This window comes from Oncorhynchus tshawytscha, linkage group LG18 (assembly GCF_018296145.1).
Source record: "Oncorhynchus tshawytscha isolate Ot180627B linkage group LG18, Otsh_v2.0, whole genome shotgun sequence".
Taxonomy (NCBI): domain Eukaryota; kingdom Metazoa; phylum Chordata; class Actinopteri; order Salmoniformes; family Salmonidae; genus Oncorhynchus; species Oncorhynchus tshawytscha.
In genome coordinates, this window is record NC_056446.1 from 26812196 (window position 1) to 26835463 (window position 23268).

A 23268-nucleotide genomic window follows, 5' to 3' on the forward strand; every position below is an offset into this window, starting at 1 on the left:
CATGGCTTTTCTTCAGACATAGGAATTCTCCGGTTAGAACATTATTGATGTTTTATGTTAAAAACATCCTAAAGATTGATTCCATACATCGTTTGACTTGTTTCTACGACCTGTAATGGAACTTTTCGAGTTTTTGTCTGGACGAAGTGCTCACGCCTCATGAAGATGTATTACTGGGCTGAACACGCTAACAACAAGTGGCTATTTGGACATAAATGATGGACTTTATGGAACAAATCAGTCATTTATTGTCGAACTGGGATTCCTGGGAGTGCCTTCTGATGAAGATCATCAAAGGTAAGTGAATATTTATAGTGTTATTTCTAAAATCTGTTGACTCCAAAATGGCGGATATTTCTCTGGCTGGATTGGGCTCTGAACGCTGTTCTCTGGTTATGCTTTTTCCGTAAAGTTTAAAAAAAATCTGACACAGCGGTTTCATTAAGGAGAAGTCTATCTTTAATTCTATGATTAACAGTTGTATCTTTTATCAATGTTTATTATTATTTAGTATTTCTGCAAAATCACCGGATGTTTTGGAATCAAAACATTACTGCACGTAACGCGCCGATGTAAACTGAGATTTTTGGATATAAATGTGCACATTATCGAACAAAACATACATGTATTGTGTAACATGATGTCCTATGAGTGTCATCTGATGAAGATCATCAAAGGTTAGTGATTCATTTTATCTATATTTCTGCTTTTTGTGACTCCTATCTTTGGCTGGAAAAATGGCTGTGTTTTTTTGACTTGGCTATGACCTAATATAATCATATGCTGTGCTTTCGCTGTAAAGCATTTTTGAAATCGGACACGATGGGTAGATTAACAATATGTTTATCTTTCATTTGCTGTATTGGACTTGTTAATGTGTGAAAGTTACATATTTAAAAAATATATTTTGGAATTTTGCGCGCTGCCTTTTCAGTGGAATGTTGTTGAGGGGTTCCTCTAGCGGAACCATAAAGGTTAACGTAGAGTACTCAATCTACACACTCTTTATGTGTGTGTTGTACTGACCTGCTCCCTTATTAATAAGTAAATAAAGAGTTAGTTTAAGTATAACTCTGACTTGTGTGATACGTTTCTCTCTCGTCGTTTGATATTAAAGAAATTAACCCACACAGAACGTGTACGTGCGTGCGTGCTAGAGAGACCGTATGTTATGTGTGTGTGAAGCACAAAAAGACTGCGCTTTATATTGTAACACTTTTGAGAGCTGCTGGATTTCATTGCTACCTCCCTTTACCCGGCAAGCATGGAGAGATGACAGCAATACAGAACTGGACATAAGAGATCATCCATCTATCTAGATCTCTCCTTTACCCCCACACACTATAGGCAGGCTGCCTAGCAGTTAAGAGCGTTGGGCGAGTAACCGAAAGGTTGCTGGTTTGAATCCCTAAGCCAGCAAGTTGGAAAAATCTGCCATTCTGCCCTTGAGCAGCAACTGCTCCCAAGGTGCCGATGACGTTGAGATAGATTACGGCAGTTCCCCGCACCTCTCTGATTCAGAGGGGTTGGGTTAAATGTGGAAGACACATTTCGGTTTAATGAATTCAGTTGTGCAGCTACTAGGTATCCTCTTTTCCTTCAAACTGTTTCACTTCTATGCCTCAGACTGTTTTGTAACACACACACACACACACACACACACACACACACACACACACACACACACAGACAGTCTTTCACTTTCCCCTGGCCAGTTTTCACTAGGCTTTGATGAATGTATGATCCAAACCACAGCTGTGGAAACAGACCTCTAAGACCCTAAATGCTACTTAATTCCAGGCAGACTTGTGTTGCTATGCTCCCGGGCAGAACACTTAATCCACCTGCCACAGGCAAATAGTTTAATGTGTGTGTGTGTCTGTGTGAGGGCACTCGCGTGCAAATACCTATCCACTTTTAAAAATGTATGCGTGCATAGATAGAGCTGCATGGAGGCTATGTGAATTAAATTTGCTAAAACCTCTGAGCACAGCTTGGGCTATATAAATTCATATTCACACCAGGAGGCTGGAACAAAACTTTACAATTCATAAGCAGTTATAAAATAGCCTCTGGGGTACATTTGAAAGTGAATGAATGCATGAATCCTGTCGTGCATCAACCATGCCCTCATGCCCTGTATTTAAGCAATAAGGCCCGAGGGGGTGTGATATATGGCCAATAAATACTTAGTCAGTCATACCCATGGTATACGTCTAATATACCACAGCTTTCAGCCAAACAGCATTAAGGGCTCGAACCACACAGTTTATAAACGTAGATAAGAGTTGACCAACTCTCTGGTCTTCCTGGTGAGATACTGGGACTTTCTTTCCTACCTGTTGATCAGATCCCGGATGTCTCATCTCCCTCTCTAGTGACATTATTAAAGACCTGGACAGATGAAAGCTAATTCCAGGTCGTACTGTTGATAACCGCCACAATGTTTTCAACTACACAGAGCTATGCAAAGCAGGAGTGCTTGGTTGTAACAGTCTTCCAGAACTAGACAAATGCGAATGTCACTTCTGTTTTTAGTTTTTCCTTGAATAACAAATGTAAGCCTATGACTTCACGATACTATCTGGGTACTGCTTCAAGATTTATCAGACATATTCTTTGGAGTGGAAACTGACAGTTGAAAACACATAAGAGACCACAGTTAAAGGTATGACACTAAACCACAGCTCCCTGACAAGTCGGACTATTGAGACCACAGTTAAAGGTATGACACTAAACCACAGCTCCCTGACAAGTCGGACTATTGAGACCACAGTTAAAGGTATGACACTAAACCACAGCTCCCTGACAAGTCGGACTATTGAGACCACAGTTAAAGGTATGACACTAAACCACAGCTCCCTGACAAGTCGGACTATTGAGACCACAGTTAAAGGTATGACACTAAACCACAGCTCCCTGACTGAAGTCGGACTATTGAGACCACAGTTAAAGGTATGACACTAAACCACAGCTCCCTGACAAGTCGGACGATTGAGACCACAGTTAAAGGTATGACACTAAACCACAGCTCCCTGACAAGTCGGACTATTGAGACCACAGTTAAAGGTATGACACTAAACCACAGCTCCCTAACAAGTCGGACTATTGAGACCACAGGTAAAGGTATGACACTAAACCACAGCTCCCTGACTGAAGTCGGACTATTGAGACCACAGTAAAGGTATGACACTAAACCACAGCTCCCTAACAAGTCGGACTATTGAGACCACAGTTTAAGGTATGACACTAAACCACAGCTCCCTGACTGAAGTCGGACTATTGAGACCACAGTAAAGGTATGACACTAAACCACAGCTCCCTGACTGAAGTCGGACTATTGAGACCACAGTAAAGGTATGACACTAAACCACAGCTCCCTAACAAGTCGGACTATTGAGACCACAGTTTAAGGTATGACACTAAACCACAGCTCCCTGACAAGTCAGACTATTGAGACCACAGTTAAAGGTATGACACTAAACCACAGCTCCCTGACAAGTCGGACGATTGAGACCACAGTTAAAGGTATGACACTAAACCACAGCTCCCTGACAAGTCGGACTATTGAGACCACAGTTAAAGGTAATCTAACATGAGTAGGATGGTCATCTAAAATCAGGGTTATTTTGGCAGCTAGGGTGAAAGAAGAGCTATTACGATAGAGGAAACTAAGTCTAGATTTGACTTTAGCCTGCTGCTTTGATATGTGCTGAGAGAAGGACAACATACCGTCTAGCCATACTCCCAAGTACTTGTATGAGGTGACTACCTCAAGCTCTAAACCTACATTGGTAGTAATCATACCTGTGGGGAGCGGGGAATTCTTCTTACCAAACCACATCACTTTTGTTTTGGAGGTGTTCCGAACGAGGTTAAGGGCAGAGAAAGCTTGCTGGACACTAAGAAAGCTTTGTTGTAGAGCGTTTAACACCAAATCCGGGGACGGGCCAGCTGAATATAAGGCTATCATTTGCATATAAATTAATGAGAGAGATTCCTACTGCCTGAGTTGTTGTTGTTGATGTAAACTGAGAAGAGTGCGGGGCCTAGGATCGAGCATTGACGTTCTCCCTTGGTGACAGGCAGTGGCTGAGACAGCAGATGTTCTGACTTTATACACTGCACTCTTTGAGAGAGGTAGTTAGCTAATCAGGCCAAAGACTCCTCAAACACACCAATACTCCTTAGCCGGCCACAAGAATGGAATTGTCTACCGTATCAAATGCTTTGGCCAAGTCAATAAAAATAGCAGCACAACATTGCATAGAATCAAGAGCAATGGTGACATTACTGAGGACTTTTAGGGTTGCAGTGACACATCCATAACCTGAGCGGAAACCAGATTGCATACCAGAGAGAATACTATAGACAATCAATCAACTGACTGGCTTTCTTGAAATCAACTTTTGATAAACAATGCAAAATAGGAATAGGCCTATGACAATTAGGATCAGCTTGATCTACCAATTTAAATAAAGGACGAACAGTGGCCTTCCAAGCAATGGGAACCTCCCCAGAGAGGAGACAGGTTAAAAAGGTCAGAGATAGGCCTGGCGATGATAGGAGCAGCAACCTTAATTAACCTCTTGTGGCTAGGGGGCAGAATTTTCACTTTTGGATAAATATCGTGCCCAATTTCAACTTCCTGCTACTCATGCCAAGAATATAAGATAAGCATATTATTCATTGATTTGGATAGAAAACACTCTGAAGTTTCTAAAACTGTTTGAATCATGTCTGTGAGTATAATAGAACTTATGTAGCAGGCAAAACCCAGAGGACTAACTGTTCAGAACTTGTTTTCAGTTCCTACCGCTTCCACTGGATGTCACCAGTCTTTGGAATTTGGTTGAGGTTATTCCTTTGTGCAATGAAGAAGTAGGCCAACTAGGAACTGAGGACACTTTTGTGAGTTGCGCAAGATGTCTGGTTTGTTTTCTTTCCTATATTGAATACAGATTGCCCCGTCTACAATTTGATTTGATTATTAACGTTTAAAAATACCTACAGTTGTATTACAAAAGTAGTTTGAAATATTTTGGCAAAGTTTATAGGCAACTTTTGAAATATTTTGTAGTGACGTTGCTTTTTTTTCTGGATCAAACGCGCTTTATAAATGGACATTTTGGATATATATGGACGGAATTAATCGAACAAAAGGACCAATTGTGATGTTTATGGGACATATTGGAGTGCCAATAGAAGAAGCTCGTCAAAGGTAATGCATGTTTTATATTTTATTTCAGCGTTTTGTGTAGCGCCTGCAGGGTTGAAATATGCTAGCTCCTTTGTTCACTGCTGGTGCAGATGGTGCAGGCTATCAGATAATAGCTTCTTGTGCTTTCGCCGAAAAGCATTTTTAAAATCTGACATGTTGGCTTGATTCACAACGAGTGTAGCTTTAATTGAGTATCTTACATGTGATTTAATGAAGGTTTGAATTTTATAGCATTTTATTTGAATCTGGCGCTCTGCATTTTCCCTGGTAATTGGTCAGTTGAGACATTTGCGTCCCGCCGTCCCGGAAAAAGGGTCTAAATCATCTGACCCAGATAGTTTTTTGTGGTCAAGTTTAAGGAGCTCCTTTAGCACCTCAGACTCAGTGACCGGCTACATTGAGAAACTTTGTAGTGGGGCATGGGAAAAAGAGGGAGGAGCGTTGGGGATAGTCACATTAGAAAGGGGTGTGAGATGAGGAAATGTTGGACGGCAAGTCACATACTGTAGGTCAGGGTCCCAAATAGGCGGCCTGCATATATACTGAACAAAAATATAAATGCAACATGTAAAGTGTTGGTCCCATGTTTCATGAGCTAAAATAAAAGATTCTCAATAGGCACAAAACTATTGTTTCTCTAAAATGTTGTGAACAAATTTGATTACATCCCTGTTAGTGAACATTTCTCCTTTGCCAAGATAATCCATCCACCTGACAGGTGTGGCATATCAAGAAGCAGATTAAACAGCATGATCATTACACAGGTGCACCTTGTGCTGGAGACAATAAAAGGCCACTCTAAAATATGCAGTTTAGTCACACAACACAATGCCACATGTCTCAAGTTTTGAGGAAGCGTGCAATTGCCATGCTGCCTGCACGAATGTCCACCAGAGCTGTTGCCAGAAAATGTCATGTTAATTTTTCTACCATAAGCCGCCTCCAACATCGTTTTAGAGAATTTGGCAGTATGTCCAACCAGCCTCACAAACGCTGACCACGTGTAACGACGCCAGCCCAGGACCTCCACATCTGGCTTCTTCACCTGCGGGATCGTCTGAGACCAGCCATCCGGACAGCTGATGAAACTGTGGGTTTGCACAATTTCTGCATAAACTGTCAGAAACAATCTTCAGTGAAGCTCATCTGAGTGCTTGTCATCCTCACCAGGGTCTTGACCTGACTGCAGTTCAGCGTCGTAACCGACTTAAGTGATCACCGTCACCGGCTGGAGCAGTGTGGTCTTCACGGATGAATCCCAGTTTCAACTGTACCTGGCAGATGTCAGACCACGCAGGTATGGCATCATGTGGGCAAGCGGTTTGCTGATGTCAACATTGTGAACACGGTGCCCCATGGTGGAGATGGGGTTATGGTATGGGCAGGCATAAGCTACAGACAAACACAATTGCATTTTATCGATTGCAATTTGAATGCACAGAGATAACGTGACGAGATCCTGAGGTCCATTGTCGTGCCATTCATCCACCACCATCAACTCTTGTTCCAGCATGATAATGCATGGCCCCATGTTGCAAGGATCAGTACACAATTCCTGGAAGCTGAACATGTCCCAGTTCTTCCATTGCCTGCACACTCACCAGACATGTCACCCATTGAGAATGTTTGGGATGCTCTGGATCACCGTGTACGACAGCGTATTCCAGTTTCTGCCAATATCCAGCAACTTCACACAGCTAATGAAGAGGAGTGGGAAAACACCCCACAGGCCACAATCAACAACCTGATCAAATCTATGCAAAAGAGATGTGTTGCGCTGTATGAGGCAACTAGTTTTCTGATCCAGGCCCCTACTTTTTTTTAAGGTATCTATCTATCTATGACCAACAGATGCATATCTGTATTACTGTGAAATCCATAGATTAAGGTCTGTTGGGTTCTCAGAATATGAAACATACTTATTCATATCACTGAGGGAGAGAGGTTAATGTATAATGTTTACATTATGTCAGGATATGTTAATGTTAGCCATCAGGGATCCTTTGAGAGGGATCCTCTGGGAGGAGAAGAGTACCAGGCACCATGACAGCCGTGAGTTGGGGAGGAGTTAGCACTTTGGGGTAGAGGTCAGGTCAAATGAAGTGAGGAAGAACAGATATCACTAAGGTTCTGTCTAGCAACAGATATGAATTGGTTGTTCGGATGTGTAGGAGGAGACTCAGCCTAGGAGGAACAGTTAACAACATAATAAAGAAATAAGACGATGATGAGATTATATTATGTAGTTACCACTTATACCAACCTAATCTGTATATTTCTCAGAAGAATGTATCTTATTCAGGATTGCTCTGTCTTTGGCCAGCTTCTCCATGAACTCCTGGCAGGGGAGGTTGAAGTTTGTCTTCACAATAAGCATGGCCTTGATGGTAGGAACAGTGAACCTATTTCTTGCTGCTGTCCATATATCATTCATTTGGGAGAACACTCTCTCGACTGGTGCATTACTTCCAGGTAAGCACATGACAACAGACACTAATCTAGCCAGGTTAGTGTGTGGGATGTCGTTCTCTTTGAAGTGGGTAACCACCGTGCTCCATCTCTGACTAAGCGGTGTCTCCGATGTGGATGCTGAGGTTGCCTTTTTAAAAGGAGACAATGTAAATATTTTTGATTATCTGTGTACTTTCCCCAATGCCTGCAAGTAGTTCACAGCCGTAGTGAAGAATGATTGGGATGTTTTGAGAAAGCTCTCTTTAGACATGGCTCCATTTCCCTCAAGCTCTCAGAAGTCCTCTGACCAAAACTGGAATGAAGTTGTCATCACGTCTTGCAGTCAATTTTGCCTCAATGTTTCTCAGAATTGCAGCTGACTCCACAGCACAGCGGTCCTGGCCTTCAAGCATCTTGATCGTGTCACTGAATACGGTCAAGTTTCCATGGACAAAGTCCAGCCAAAGTTCAGTCAGTGGATCTTTGAACATTGTTCGCAGTACAACAGAGCATTTGTCTTCAGAAAGAAAAAAGGATTTCAATGGCACATACCTTTTCAGCACTCTTTCTAGAGCAGGGAGCACGGACAGCCAGCAAACATTGCTGTGTCCTAAATTGTTATGGTACTCCTGGCCAACAAAATCACCAAAGCTCTTCAGTCTTTCTATTCTGACGGTGAAAATATGAAAATATCTTTGTGAGCAGGTACTCAACATCAAGGGGAATCATATCCAAAGCTGTTCTGGCCGTGTTGTGAATGATGTGTGCAGGACAACCTCAGCCAATCACCTCCCACTGCAGAGCATTTTTAACTTTGGTATGGACATTGACCCTCCCCAGCCTATTCAGTCCTCCAAAGTTGATATATGTGTTGTCGGCAAAGAATGCCACGACTTTGTTTTGCAGGTTACATTATTGGATGACCACCAGGACCTCAGCTGCAATCTCCTCTGCTGTTTCTCCTTTCAATTCAACAAAATCAAGCAGTTTTGTTTCCACAGATGTGTTGCCACCATATATCTTACAATATCTGATTACTATTGGCAGCAGCTTTACATGTCCATGATTGGATGCATCAATGGCCAGGGACACAAATTCAACCTAGTCTAGGTCCTGTGTTACCAAAGTAGTTGCCCATGGTGCTAACACGTTATTAATTTTGTCCTAGCACATGTCAAATTTGGCTCATAAATCTTCCGTGTGAGTTGTGCTGTGCAGTCCATAGATCTGTAACTATGATTGTGTCACATAGTGTGGTATGCAAAGACACCCTCCTGCACAGCTAAATCATATTCTTCTTGGGAAGGCTCTACATTCTTGAAGAATGTGGTGACAGAGGCCATACCTGTTGCCACGTAAAATATTATTTCACTTTGCAGTCTGTTTCTAACGCACAGTTAAAAACGGGGACATTTCCAGGGACTGTCCCCGGAAAACTGGGACGTCTGGTCACCCTAGTATAGAAGCTAACGTCGGCTAAAGTTTGCTCCAGTCAAGCTAGCCTGTCGTTGTCATGGCGACAACTTGCTATTTTTAGGATTATGTTTAGAAATACATGATGAAAATGTATATGAGATAAGATGATAGTTAATACCTTTTTACAATTTGTTTTTTCATATTTTGGCTATTGGGAATTGTATGAGAGTAGCCAAGTCCGTTGAATGAATGAGAGAGAGCCAACTGAAAACTGTATTGAAGTGAGAAGCAGCAGATAAACTATTTTAAATCTTTTAAGGTTTCAAACTCCCTTCATTCTTCTCACCATACCCTATCTAGGTCCCACGGTTTAAGAGGGTAAACAATACTACTAGACCATGTGTGGTTTCACTACATGCTGCTAGTACAAAACCATGCTATTTTTGAAAAAAAAGAAAAAAAATACCATGTCTTTTTGGTCACTACCATGGAGGGAAAACACCATGGTCCTGGTACAAATTCCATTGTATTTTCCTGCCATAGTAGTACAATGAAAAAACTACCACGGTACTATCATAGTTTTTTGGTTACTGCCATGGTAATGACCAAAAAAACATGATAGTACCGTGGTAGTTTTTTCATTGTACTACCATGGTACATTTTTGTAAGGGGAAGCTCTCAAGAACTAGAACACACACGCGTGGATGCGCACACACACACACACACAACTCGGGTTCACAGATTTTCAATAAACAAAGTTCTCACCGTTTTTATTACGAGTTGATCGATTAAACAGTCATAGTATCCAAACTATCCATGGGTTGTAAGAGTAGTACTGTACAGTGCATTTGTGTTCCAGATGTCCTTCATTTAGTCATATCTGTGGTATTCTTGCAGTAAATGTTTGATGGATACAAAATGTACTAAACACAGAAACCTCAGTTATCATTATACAGGGTTTTTCATAACCATGTGAGCTAACCAGAAACAACACCAGGCCCTAGTTGTAGTGTTAACAGGGTGTAATCATTAGTCCAGAAAGTTTTGCAACTAAAACGAGTTTATAATGGACAAAGTTAGCTAGGCACTCCCCGTTTCGTTCCGTTTGCCTCCATTTAAGAAACGTTTTGCAACAGAATTGGTGCAATGACTACACTGCTGGTGTTACCTGCTCAGGTGTCATGGTCAAGGAAAACTACTACCTTTAAAGCTTTCAGCAGGACAGACCTTTATCAAAAGTGGCAATGCAGAGAGTGGTTGGTAATGCCTAGTCAAGATATGACAGAGTTCTACAACTCCCGTTCTGGAGAGCTACTGGAGTGTACAGGCTTTTGATCCAGACCAACACTAACACACCTTCAATCTGTATTAGTACTGGGCTGGAACAAAAGCCTAGCCACACCCAGTAGCTCTCCAGGACCGGAGTTAAGGAATCCTGAGATACAGAGTAGTTGTACTGTTATACCTTGTTTTGTGCTTTGGAAAACAGTAAGGCAGTGACATTCCATTGCAATATATTACGTCCTTCGTCGGATGGTTCTACTATGTTTCTTTGTCATACAGATTAAATAAAATGTACAACCTAAAAAAAAAGGAAAAAGCAATGCTCATGGACATACATTAAGACAGAGGAAGCCAAACTATGGTATCATGAGTGTGTAAAAAGTCTAAAAATCAGTTTAGCGTCAGGCAGCATCCATCTCCAATTATACTAAGTTGGCAACAAAGCAGTAGATCCTTAAGTATTGTGTAGTTGAAGCTGCAACAAAAATCTAAAGAGCAGAGGGGGTTGGTTGCTCGATGCTGTGGGGCAATGTTACCCCCTAAACAGGGATGTAGTGAGTGACCTTTAAGGTCACATTTGACCTTTCACCCCTGACCCCAGAGAGGGGTCACTCACTCCAGCTTGAGGAGCTCAACGTCAAAGATGAGGGTGGCATTAGGGGGGATGACCCCGGGGTGACCTGTGACTCCATAAGCCATGTCAGGCGTACAGGTGATCTTTGCCCGCTGACCCACACTCATCTGGGGCAGATAGGGGAGGAGAGAGGGCGGGAGGGAGACAACAGAGGAATTGTCAACACTTGGTATCATATGTTGCAATATTATCATAAAATATCATGAGTGCAGATGCAGCGCATTACCTAACGTAAGACAATGCAGTCTCACCTGTGCGATTCCTTCCTCCCAGCCCTTGATGACTTCCTGTCGCCCGATCTTGAACTTGAAGGGCTTGTTTCTGTCTCGAGAAGAGTCAAACTTCTTTCCATTTTGCAGCATACCTGTTGGAGAGATATCACACAAACACTGTTAAGTCAATGATCTTCCTAGGATCAGGTAGGCGTTTGAAAGTTTCTTATTTTCATGTGTTCTGCTTTATATGAGTACTACTGTATACGCGTAAGTGTGCTTGTAGGTATTTATTAGGATCCTCATTAGCCACTGCAGAAGCATCAGCTAACTCTTCCTGGGATCCACATGAAACATGACATCATACATAGTAGGAAACATTATTAGTCAAGGACTGAAATACATTTAAAATGTTACATAGCCTACATATCAGTACATACACACTATCTAGGCCTAATGCATAGTATAGTGCAAATTACAATACAATATATATAAAATGGCTCTCTCTTCACAGTCCCCTTAGTGCATAAAGTTGTTCTTGTATCTGTTTTTTAAAACTGGTTTTATTGCTAGCTTGAGTTACCTGGGGTGGTAGAGTTACACATAGGCTTTATTTAATACTGTGTGTTTCCCAGTCACTGTTCTGGACCTGGGGACTATGAAGAGACCACTGGTTGCATGTCTTTGTTGTACCGATGAGTGTCCGAACTGTGTGCCAACTGCTTGAACAGACAGTTCGGTACCTTCAACACATCAATACCTCGCACAAAGACCAATAATGATGCAGTCAATCTCTCCTCAACTTTGAGCCAGAAGAGACTGACATGCATGTTATTGATACTTTCCCTCCATGTACATCTATGTACAGCGATATGTGCTGCTTTGTTCTGGACCAACTGCAATTTACCTACAGTACCAGTCAAAAGTTTGGACACACCTACTCATTCAAGGGTTTTTCTTTATTTTTTACTATTTTCTACATTGTAGAATAATAGTGAAGACATCAAAACAATGAAATAACACATAAGGAATCATGTAGTAACCAAAAAAAGTGTTAAACAAATAAAAATATATTTTAGATTCTTCAAAGTAGCCACCCTTTGCCTTGATGACAGCTTTGCACACTCTTGGCATTCTCTCAACCAGCTTCATGAGGAAGTCACCTGGAATGCATTCCATTAACAGGTGTGCCTTGTTAAACATTAACTTGTGGAATTTCTTAATGCGTTTCAGACAATCAGTTGTGTTGTGACAAGGTAGGGCTGGTATACAGAATATAGCCCTATTTGGTAAAAGACCAAGCCCATATTATGGCAAGAACAGCTCAAATAAGCAAAGAGAAACGACAGTCCATCATTACTTTAAGACATGAAGGTCAGCCATTGCAACACGTCAAGATCTTTGTGCTGTTGCAAAAACCATTGAGCGCTATGATGAAACTGGCTCTCATGAGGACCGCCACAGGAAAGGAAGACGCAGACTTATCTGCTGCAGAGGATAAATTCATTACCGTTACCAGCCTCAGAAATTGCAGCCAAAATAAATGCTTCACAGAGTTCAAGTAACAGACACATTTGTTCAGAGGAGACTGTGTGAATCAGGTCTTCATGGTCAAATTGCTGCAAAGAAACCACTTCTAAAGGACACCAATAAGAAGAAGAGACTTGCTTGGGCCAAGAAACACAAGCAATTGACATTAGACCGGTGGAAATCTGTCCTTTGGTCTGATGAGTCCAAATTTGAGATTTTTGGTTCCAACCTCCCTGTCTTTGTGAGACGCAGAGTAGGTGAACGGATGATCTCCGCATCTGTGGTTCCATCGTGAAGCATGGAGGAGGTGGTGTGGGGGTGCTTTGCTGGTGACATTGTCATGATTTATTTAGAATTCAAGGCACACTTAACCAGCATGGATACCACAGCATTCTGCAGCAATAAGCCATCCCATCTGGTTTGAACTTAGTGGGAATACCATTTGTTTTTCAACAGGACAATGACGCAAAACACAGCAAATACTATCTGGCTGGGGGATACTCCTTTCTCGCATACAAAACCTAACCTTGTGACCCATTCCAGACGTCTGTTGTTTGTCATAAACATTCAGGAGGATGTCCTTTGCTATAAAAAGCTGTAACCCCAATCTGCTCGTTGGGCTCTCAACGATTACCGATGGGTGGTCGTTGACCAGCTCCATTATTGCAATTCTTAAATCGATAATAAAGATTGATTGTTTGAATAAATACCCAAGTCTCTCTCACTTGGTTAGAATTTACACCACAGGGCACACTGTCTTCTAGGCTTAAATTTAAGATGTGGCAAACAGGAGTTGCAATGTATTCCGCTACCACCCTCAGCAATTATTATTTCTAGATAGTAACAATTTTTTCACCTCTTCCACACCCACGTTGTGGATCTCAAAACTACAATGCTTGTCTTTCATTATTTGGTCCATTATGCATGAATATGAAGGCTCAGTATTTGTTGTTTGCATGTCATACCTAAGTTTTCTAATCTTGTCAACAAAAAAGTGATTAAAGTGGTTGGTAATATCAAAGGGTTTTGATGGGAGCCTATCAGTAACCAGAAGAAGCAGTTTCGTAAATTCTTCAAGTGCAGTGTCCAGATATTCCTCATTACACAAATCAGACCAACAAATATATTTCACATCTTCCACATAGGAATCATTGAAAAGCCTCTTGTATGATCATAATATCCAGTCTTTGGAACTTTGGTTGTTCAAGATATGGCTATTATATTAGGATATTAGGATCACTACATCCGATGGGTGTGGATACTGATTTAGAGCATATTTCTGCAATATTAGTAAAGATGTGATCAATACAAATGGATGATTCAGTTCCTGTTCTGTTTGTAAATATCCTGGTAGGTTGACTGATTACTTGAACCAGTCTTTTTGAGTGGGCAGATGGATGACAACCAGTCAATATTTAGGTCGCCCAAAAAATATACCTCTCTGTTGATATCACATACATCTTTCAACATTTCACACACAGTCCAAATACTGACTTTTAACACTTGGTGGTCTATAGCAACTTCCTACGAGAATAGGCTTTAGGTGAGGCACATTAACCTGTATCCACTACTGCATCAAAGCAGGGACCGAGAGACTGAAAAACAGCTTCTATCTCAAGGCCATCAGACTGTTAAACAGCCACCACTAACATTGAGTGGCTGCTGCCAACATACTGACTCAACTCCAGCCACTTTAATAATGGAAATGGATGGGAATTTATGTAAAAATGTATCACTAGCCACTTTAAACAATGCCACTTAATATAATGTTTACATACCCTACATTACTCATCTCATATGTATATACTGTACTCTATACCATCTACTGCATCTTGCCTATGCCGTTCTGTACCATCACTCATTCTTATATCTTTATGTACGTATTCTTTATCCCTTTACACTTGTGTGTATAAGGTAGTAGTTGTGGAATTGTTAGTTAGATTACTTGTTGGTTATTACTGCATTGGCGGAACTAGAAGCACAAGCATTTCGCTACACCTGCTTTAACATCTGCTAACCATGTGTATATGACAAATAAAATTTGATTTATTACTTCCACATCATCTGACATGAGATCCTCTCTCAACTTAACAGGAATATGACTCTGGACATACATGGCAACACCTCCGCCATTTGCATTTCTATCTTTCCTATATATTCTATAACCATGTATAGCTACTACTGAGTCATCAAATTAATGATCAAAGTGTGTTTCAGAGATTGACAGAATATGATTGTTTTCTGATGTTAATAAGTTGTCAATTTCATGAACCTGGTTTCTCAGGCTACATATGTTAATATGGGCAATTGTTTGTCCTTTTCTGGGTTACTTGTTTGTTTTTAGTGCTATTCTGAGAGGCTGATCCGAGGTAGACATGTCAGTGACATGTACATTTGAGTCAATAGTACTGAGTGGGCTGCCCACAGTGGGCTTCTTCCTAAGGCAGACAGTTTCAGTGCAAACAGTAGAATACAATTCTATGTGCATATGATTATTGCAGACAATAGCCTCGGAGCAATCAGGAAGAAAAATAAACGCACACCTATTTAGGCGAGGTGTTGGCTAGTGGAGTAGAAAACTTGGAAAATAAAAGAGAGCCGCACACTGTAGGAGCTCAGATGCAAAAATTTAATTACCAACGTTTCAACAGCCAAGCTGTCTTCATCAGGGTATATCCCCTGATGAATATATACCCTGAATATATACCCTGTATATACCCTGATGAAGACAGCTTGGCTGTCGAAACGTTGGTAATTACATTTTTGCATCTGAGCTCCTAGAGTGTGCGGCTCTATTTTATTTTCAAATACCCTCGGAGCTAACAGTTAAATGAACATAGATTAGGTTACTTACATTTACTGCACTTCTATTTCTCTGGGATATAATCTGATTTCCATGTCCTCTGTTGCTTATTTATTATGACAGAGAGGACTGGAGCGCTACCAAATCCAGACCGTCAGTCTCTTAAACTGTTTGTTATGTTGATGGAGATAATCCTGTAGCATCATTTGAACACAAAGCATGGCCTAGACAAGCATATTTTCCTCACAAAGATCAGTTACATTCAAGTCATTCAAACAATTCCCCTAAAAACAAACTATAACAAAACAGAGCACTGTTTTACAGGCAATCCTTCACCTCAGCAGCAAGGAACTGTCTGGAATGCCTAGGAATCATAGCATTCCAAAATCCAACATCAAAGGCAGATTCTGATAATACAGGACTGGCACAAAAACAAGAGTAATTCCACTGGGTTTCATTATCCAGATCGTGGGCTCATTTCAATTTTCTAAATTAGCAAAGGGAATTTGAAATAGGAGGCAGTAGCCTGATTCTCTCTGTGGATTCTTTCTGATGGTTAACTAGGCCATGTCTCGCCTGCATCTAGAACACAGGAGAAACACAGACAGATACAGGACAGGCAGAGATTCAGTAGCGGCACGACAATGAATGTGCCCATGAACATCTGTCCGTTCAGGCATGCTAACAACATTAGGCCCATTAAACACTTCCACGAGAGGCACTGAGACAGAGACACTGCAGAAAATACTTAATCATTTACCTTTCACAGGCTTGGGTAGGATACTGAGACAAAATCCTAATTATATATTTTTTAATGTACAGTATCAGTCAAAGGTTTGGGCACCTACTAATTTAAGAGTTTTTCTTTATTTTTACTATTTTCTACATTGTAGAATAATAGTGAAGACATCAACACTATGAAATAACACATGAAATCATGTAGTAACCAAAAAAGTGTTAACAAATCAAAATATATTTTATATTTGAGATTCTTCAAAGTAGCCACCCTTTGCCTTGATGACAGCTTTTCACACACTTGGCATTTAGTCAACCAGCTTCATGAGGTAGTCATCTGGAAAGCATTTCAATTAAGTAATAATGCCCTCGAAGCCGGGGGTTTGGAGGATATATTGGCACGGGTGTTGTTAGGCAAACCGTTCCAATATATCCTCCAAACACCGGCTTCGGGGGCATTATCACTTTTATACAACGGGTTACCAACATATTCAAATAATGATTGACATATTTTCATTTAAAATGTTATTTTGATGAACGTATTCATACTACTTCATCCTTCCGCAACATATAGTCCCGAAACAAATCTAGGGTTGCTACCCTAGCCGACTGATCGTACTATTGGTTCAATTGCCAGAGATGAGATCCAGTCGTTCAGTCTTTTTGTTCTGTATCTATGGACGCGACCCAGTCGTTCATTCTAAATGTTCCATTGCCATACTGGCTGGCAACGTTCTTTTCCCTTGCATGCTAGCTAGCCAACTACGCCTAGCTTACAGTCACGTCAAACAGAATATCAACAGTAGCTGCATTTGTTTATGCCGTTGTATAGTGACATTTATTTGGATACCTCCATAACAATGAACTAATAAGGCAAGATTTTACCTGGCATAGAAAATGTGTTCTCTTGTTAGGACACTGTTGTTCAGAGGAGCTAGCCAACAACACAGCTACCACAATAACGTCAAACTGAAGCTGGAAAGACTGCAAACTAGCTGCACTTCGTTTCGTTTTACCTTTTTTCAATTGACATTTTTATATATCGATAAAAATTATGCCAGCTAATTCATGATTTCGACTGGCTGAGCAATGCTGCCTCCATGCCTCGTCCTGACTCCCGACCCCTACACGTTCATTACTATGAGACAGTTGGAGATCGAATTTGAACATTGAAAATGTCGGAGAGATAGTAAGGTCTATGCAGATCTCCGTTGTTGAAAACTAAATGTTAGTCTAAAAGAAATGCCCTGCCTGGGCTGATGAGACAATGGATTGCGCAGTGAGATGGAACAGGATAAAAAAATGTAAATTTTTTGAATTTTAATGTCATAGATTTAGTCGGTGGTAACTTGTGACATCGGCTGGAATGAGCTTTTAACAAATCAGAATTCAGGATTAGACCCACCCGTTGTATAATTAACAGGTGTGCCTTGTTAAAAGTTCATTTGTGGAATTTCTTTCCTTCTTAATGCGTTTGAGCCAATCAGTTGTGTTGTGACATGGTAGGGGTGGTATACAGAAGATAGCCATATTTGGTCAAAGACCAAGTCCATATTATGGCAAGAACAACTCAAATAAGCAAAGAGAAACGACAGTCCATCTGTCACGACTTCCGCCGAAGTCGGCCCCTCTCCTTGTTCGGGCAGCGTCACCGGCTTTCTAGCTATCACCGCTCCATTTTTCTATGATCCATTTGTTTTGTCTTGTTCCATTCACACCTTGTTTGCATTCCCCAATCACACTATATAGTGGGGCAAAAAAAGTATTTAGTCAGCCACCAATTGTGCAAGTTCTCCCCCTCAAAAAGATGAGAGAGGCCTGTAATTTTCATCATAGGTACACTTCAACTATGACAGACAAAATGAGAGAAAAAAATCCAGAAAATCACATTGTAGGATTTTTAATTTATTTATTTGCAAATGATGGTGGAAAATAAGTATTTGGTCAATAACAAAAGTTTATCTCAATACTTTGTTATATACCCTTTGTTGGCAATGACAGAGGTCAAACGTTTTCTGTAAGTCTTCACAAGGTTTTCAAACATTGTTGCTGGTATTTTGGCCCATTCCTCCATGCAGATCTCCTCTAGAGCAGTGATGTTTTGGGGCTGTTGCTGGGCAACACGGACTTTCAACTCCCTCCAAAGATTTTCTATGGGGCTGAGATCTGGAGACTGGCTAGGCCTCTCCAGGACCTTGAAATGCTTCTTACGAAGCCACTCCTTCGTTGCCCGGGCGGTGTGTTTGGGATCATTGTCATGCTGAAAGACTTTTTTGCCCCACTGTATGTATTTATCCCCCTCATGCTTTATGTGAAATTATTTGTGTGTTACGTCTTGTACGCACTAGGCTAAGCGTTTGTTATTTTTCATGTGTTTTCACTAAGTTTATTTGTATTGTCGTAAATTTATGTTGTGTGACTATTCTGCGCGCTGTACACTTTGCCTTGTTGGCTGGAGGAGGTTTTTGACGCAGCTGCGACCGTCTGTATATCTCTCCTGCCGTAATAAAGTGTGTGCCTGTTCACAATTCTCTGCTTTCCTGCACCTGACTTCACCTCAAGTACGCACACGCCTGACACCATCATTACTTTAAGACATGGTCAGTCAATCTGGAAAATTTCAAGAACTTAGAACATTTCTTCCAAGTGCAGTCGCAAAAACCATCCAGCGCTATGATGAAACTGGCTGTCATGAGGACCGCCACATGAAAGGAAGACCCAGAATTACCTCTGCTGCAGAGGATAAGTTCATTAGAGTCAACTCCACCACAGCTTGCTGCCCAAATAAAAGGTTCACAGAGTTCAAGTAACAGACATCTCAACATTAACTGTTCAGAGGAGACTGCGTGAATCAGGTCTTCGTGGACGAATTGCTGCAAAGAAACAACTACTAAAGGACATCAATAATAATAAGAGACTTGCTTGGGCCAAGAAACACAAGCAATGGACATTAGACCGGTGGTAATCTATCCTTTGGTCTGATGAGTCCAAATTTGAGATTTTTGGTTCCAACCGCTGTGTCTTTGTGAGACGTGGAGTAGGTGAACGGATGATCTCTGCATGTGTGGTTCTCACCATGGAGCATGGAGGAGGAGGTGTGATGGTGCTTTGCTGGTGACACTGTCTTTGATTTATTTATAATTCAAGGCACACCTAACCGGCATTGCTACCAAAGCATTCTGCAGCGATACGCCATCCCATACGGTTTACGCTTAGTGGGACTATAATTTGTTTTTCAACAGGACAATGACCCAAAACACACCTCCCGGCTGTGTATGGGCTATTTGACAAAGAAGGAGAGTGATGGAAAACTGCATCAGATGACCTGGCCTCCACAATCACCCAACCTCATCCCAATTGAGATAGTTTGGGATGAATTGGACCCCAGAGTGAAGGAAAAGCAACCAACATGTGCTCAGCATATGTGGGAACTGGTTCAAGACTGTTGGAGAAGCAATCCTCATGCAGCTGGTTGAGAGAATGTCAAGAGTTTGCAAAGCTGTCATCAAGGCAAAGGGTGGCTACATTGAAGAATGTCAAATATAAAATATATTTAACACTACTACATGATTCCATATGTGTTATTTCATAGTTTCAAATCCTTGAGTAGGTGTGTCCAAACTTTTGATTGGTACTATATATTTTGCCTGGCAAAATACAGTAATGATAAATATAGGTTATTTCCTTGCGTAAATGGAAGAAATGTTGATCAACGTGAAGACATATGGGACTATAATACCCCTATAGAATACTACAATAGACTGTTCCAGAAACAGCCATTGTTGACCAATCCAACACCTTAACCTCACCTGACCCACAGTCAGTGGTGTAAAGTTACTAAGTAAAAATACTATGAAATAGTACTTAAGTATTGTAATGAAACAGTAGGGAGCAGGTCTCGAACCCTGGACCTTCTAGCCCGAGGTCCGGCGCGCTATCGACTGTCCCGCAAAAGCATGCTCGTGTGGCAGGGTCAATTTCCATGCTTATAAACCCAGAGTCGTTACGCTATTTGGGGGGGGTATCTGGGTCCGGTTGCATAAAAGACCTTAAGTACATTTTTTCCCTCATCTTTTCCCTTAAAGTTTCCTTAACTTTAAGTCAGTTGCATTAAACATTTTAAGGTGAATTCCCCCCTTAAATTAAGTGAAAAGGTTAAGGGTGCCCCTTAATTGCTTCATTCAGTGTGGATATCAATGTAAACAGCATTTGTGGAGGTGAAATTTGCTTTCATATGCTTTGGTTACAAATGGGAAACAACAACCAGCTAGCTAGCTACTTAGCTAAACAATCGAAGGTGCACAATCTATGACTACAAAGCTAGGTGGCTAGTTAGCTATTGCTACACAGTAAGTTAGCTTGACGTACTAGGAAGTAATATAAACAAGTTGAGAAAAAAGTAACTACAAGAAACATGGTTTATTATCTTCTGAAGCAATTTGGTTATCCTTTCTTGATTATCGAAGTTATATTTTACTATCTCAAAAATTGAAAGTGATCTCTTTGAGGAGACTTTTAGTCAGTGATTGAGTCTGTCTCCATGGTAACCAGATACTATTTCTGCCATACATGCCTTCAAACTACCATAAAACCCCTTAAGTATGCCCATACCTAAGGAAATATTTGAGTGGCTCTATGCAACACCCTTAAACAACTGCCTTGGGTAAGGGAAAATTATTCCTTAAGGTAAACCCTTAGGATGTTTTATGCAACCAGACCCTGTACTTTACCATTTATATTTTTGACTACTTTTACTCCACTACATTCCTAAAGAGAATATGTACTTTTTACTCCCATACAATTTCCCTGTCACCCAAAAGTATTTGTTACAATTCAAATGCTTAGCAGGACAGGAAAATTCTCCAATTCACGCACTTATCAAGATAATACATGGTCATCCCTACTGCCTCTGATCTGGTGGACTCACTAAACACAAATGCTTTGTTTGTAAATGTCTGAGTGTTGGAGTGTGCCCCTCGCTATCCGAAAAAAAAAAACATAAATTGTGCTATGTGGTTTGCTTAATATAAAGGAATTTGTAAGAATTTATATAATTAACTTTTACTTTTGATACTTAGATATATTTATATATATCTAAGTATCAAGGAGATGATTGTGGACTTCAGGAAACAGCAGAAGGAACACCCCCCCATCCACATCGATGGGACAGTAGTGGAGAGGGTAGCAAGTTTTAATTCCTCGGCATACACATCACAGACAAACTGAATTGGTCCACTCACACAGACAGCATCGTGAGGAAGGCGCAGCAGCGCCTCTTCAACCTCAGGAGGCTGAAGAAATTCGGCTTGTCACCAAAAGCACTCACAAACTTCTACAGATGCACAATCGAGAGCATCCTGGCGGGCTGTATCACCGCCTGGTATGGCAACTGCACCGCCCTCAACCGTAAGGCTCTCCAGAGGGTAGTGAGGTCTGCACAACGCATCACCGGGGGCAAACTACCTGCCCTCCAGGACACCTACACCACCCGATGCTACAGGAAGGCCATAAAGATCATCAAGGACATCAACCACCCGAGCCACTGCATGTTCACCCCGCTGTCATCCAGAAGGCGAGGTCAGTACAGGTGCATCAAAGCTGGGACCGAGAGACTGAAAAACAGCTTCTATCTCAAGGCCATCAGACTGGCTACTGCCAACACACTGTCAATGACACTGACTCTACTCCAGCCACTTTAATCATGGGAATTGATGGGAAATGATGTAAATATATCACTAGCCACTTTAAACAATGCTACCTTATATAATGTTACTTACCCTACATTATTCATCTCATATGCATACGTAGATACTGTACTCTATATCATCGACTGCATCCTTATGTAATACATGTATCACTAGCCACTTTAACTATGCCACTTGGTTTACATACTCATCTCATATGTATATACTGTACTCGATATCATCTACTGTATCTTGCCTATGCTGCTCTGTACCATCACTCATTCATATATCCTTATGTACATATTCTTTATCCCCTTACACTGTGTATAAGACAGTAGTTTTTTTGGGGGAATTGTTAGTTAGATTACTTGTTCGTTATTACTGCATTGTCGGAACTAGAAGCACAAGCATTTCACTACACTCGCATTAACATCTGCTAACCATGTGTATGTGACAAATAAAATTTGATTTGATTTGATTTGATTTATATTTAAAACTAGACACTGACTTTTACTCAAGTAATATTTTACTGCATGACTTTCCCTTTTACTTCAGTCTTTTTCTATTGAGGTATCTTTACTTTTACTAAAGTATGGCAATTGGGTACTTTTTACACCATTGCCCACGGTATCAACACCCTCACCTGCACAAAAAAAACATGGCAGTTCAGCATCTCAATCTGAGGAACTTGTCACATCTCGTAAGATATACGTAAGCATCGTTTCCAAGTTGTATTATAATAACCAATGATTTATTTATACCACCACAGTAGACAGACATAACATCAGCGTAAATAGTTGGCAATAAAACTAGCCTAGCATGCTAACCCCGGTCAGGCAGGGGATGGTTCTCCCAGAGTGGGACGGTTCACCCAGAGTCACCCAGAGTCTTGTACAGTACTGGCTGCTTCTCCTCTTTCATTCCCCCCTAAACTTAGTAGGACCGCAGGCTTCCAGGAATCCCTGTCGCCCAGATATCAGTCTGCCTGCAGGGCCACTGGGCGATAGTCCAAGCCTGGAGTCAACATAAAGTTAACATAATGTTAACTTTCACTGCTATGCGGATGACACATAGCTGTACATTTCAATGAAACATGGTGAAGCCCCAAAATTGCCCTCGCTAGAAGCATGTGTTTCAGACATAAGGAAGTAGATGGATGCAAATTTTCTACTTTTAAACTCGGACAAAACAGAGATGCTTGTTCTAGGTCCCAAGAAACAAAGAGATCTTCTGTTGAATCTGACAATCAATCTTAATGGTTGTACAGTCGTCTCAAATAAAACTGTGAAGGACCTCGG

General features: G+C 41.1%; 1 protein-coding gene across 2 annotated transcripts in view; it reads right to left on the reverse strand.

Annotated features, from left to right (window-relative positions):
• Window positions 1-9822: 9822 nt before the first annotated feature.
• Window positions 9823-23268, reverse strand: part of LOC112217805 (peptidyl-prolyl cis-trans isomerase FKBP1B) — a 28248-nt gene continuing 14802 nt past the window's right edge. For both annotated transcript variants that reach the window (XM_024378353.2, XM_024378352.2), the window contains exons 3-4: window positions 11258-11370; window positions 9823-11113 (exon numbers count right to left, since the gene is read on the reverse strand). In XM_024378353.2, the coding sequence (XP_024234121.1) occupies window positions 10985-11113; window positions 11258-11368 (240 nt within the window). In that variant the 5' untranslated portion in view covers window positions 11369-11370 and the 3' untranslated portion in view covers window positions 9823-10984. The remainder of the gene's footprint in view (window positions 11114-11257; window positions 11371-23268) is intronic.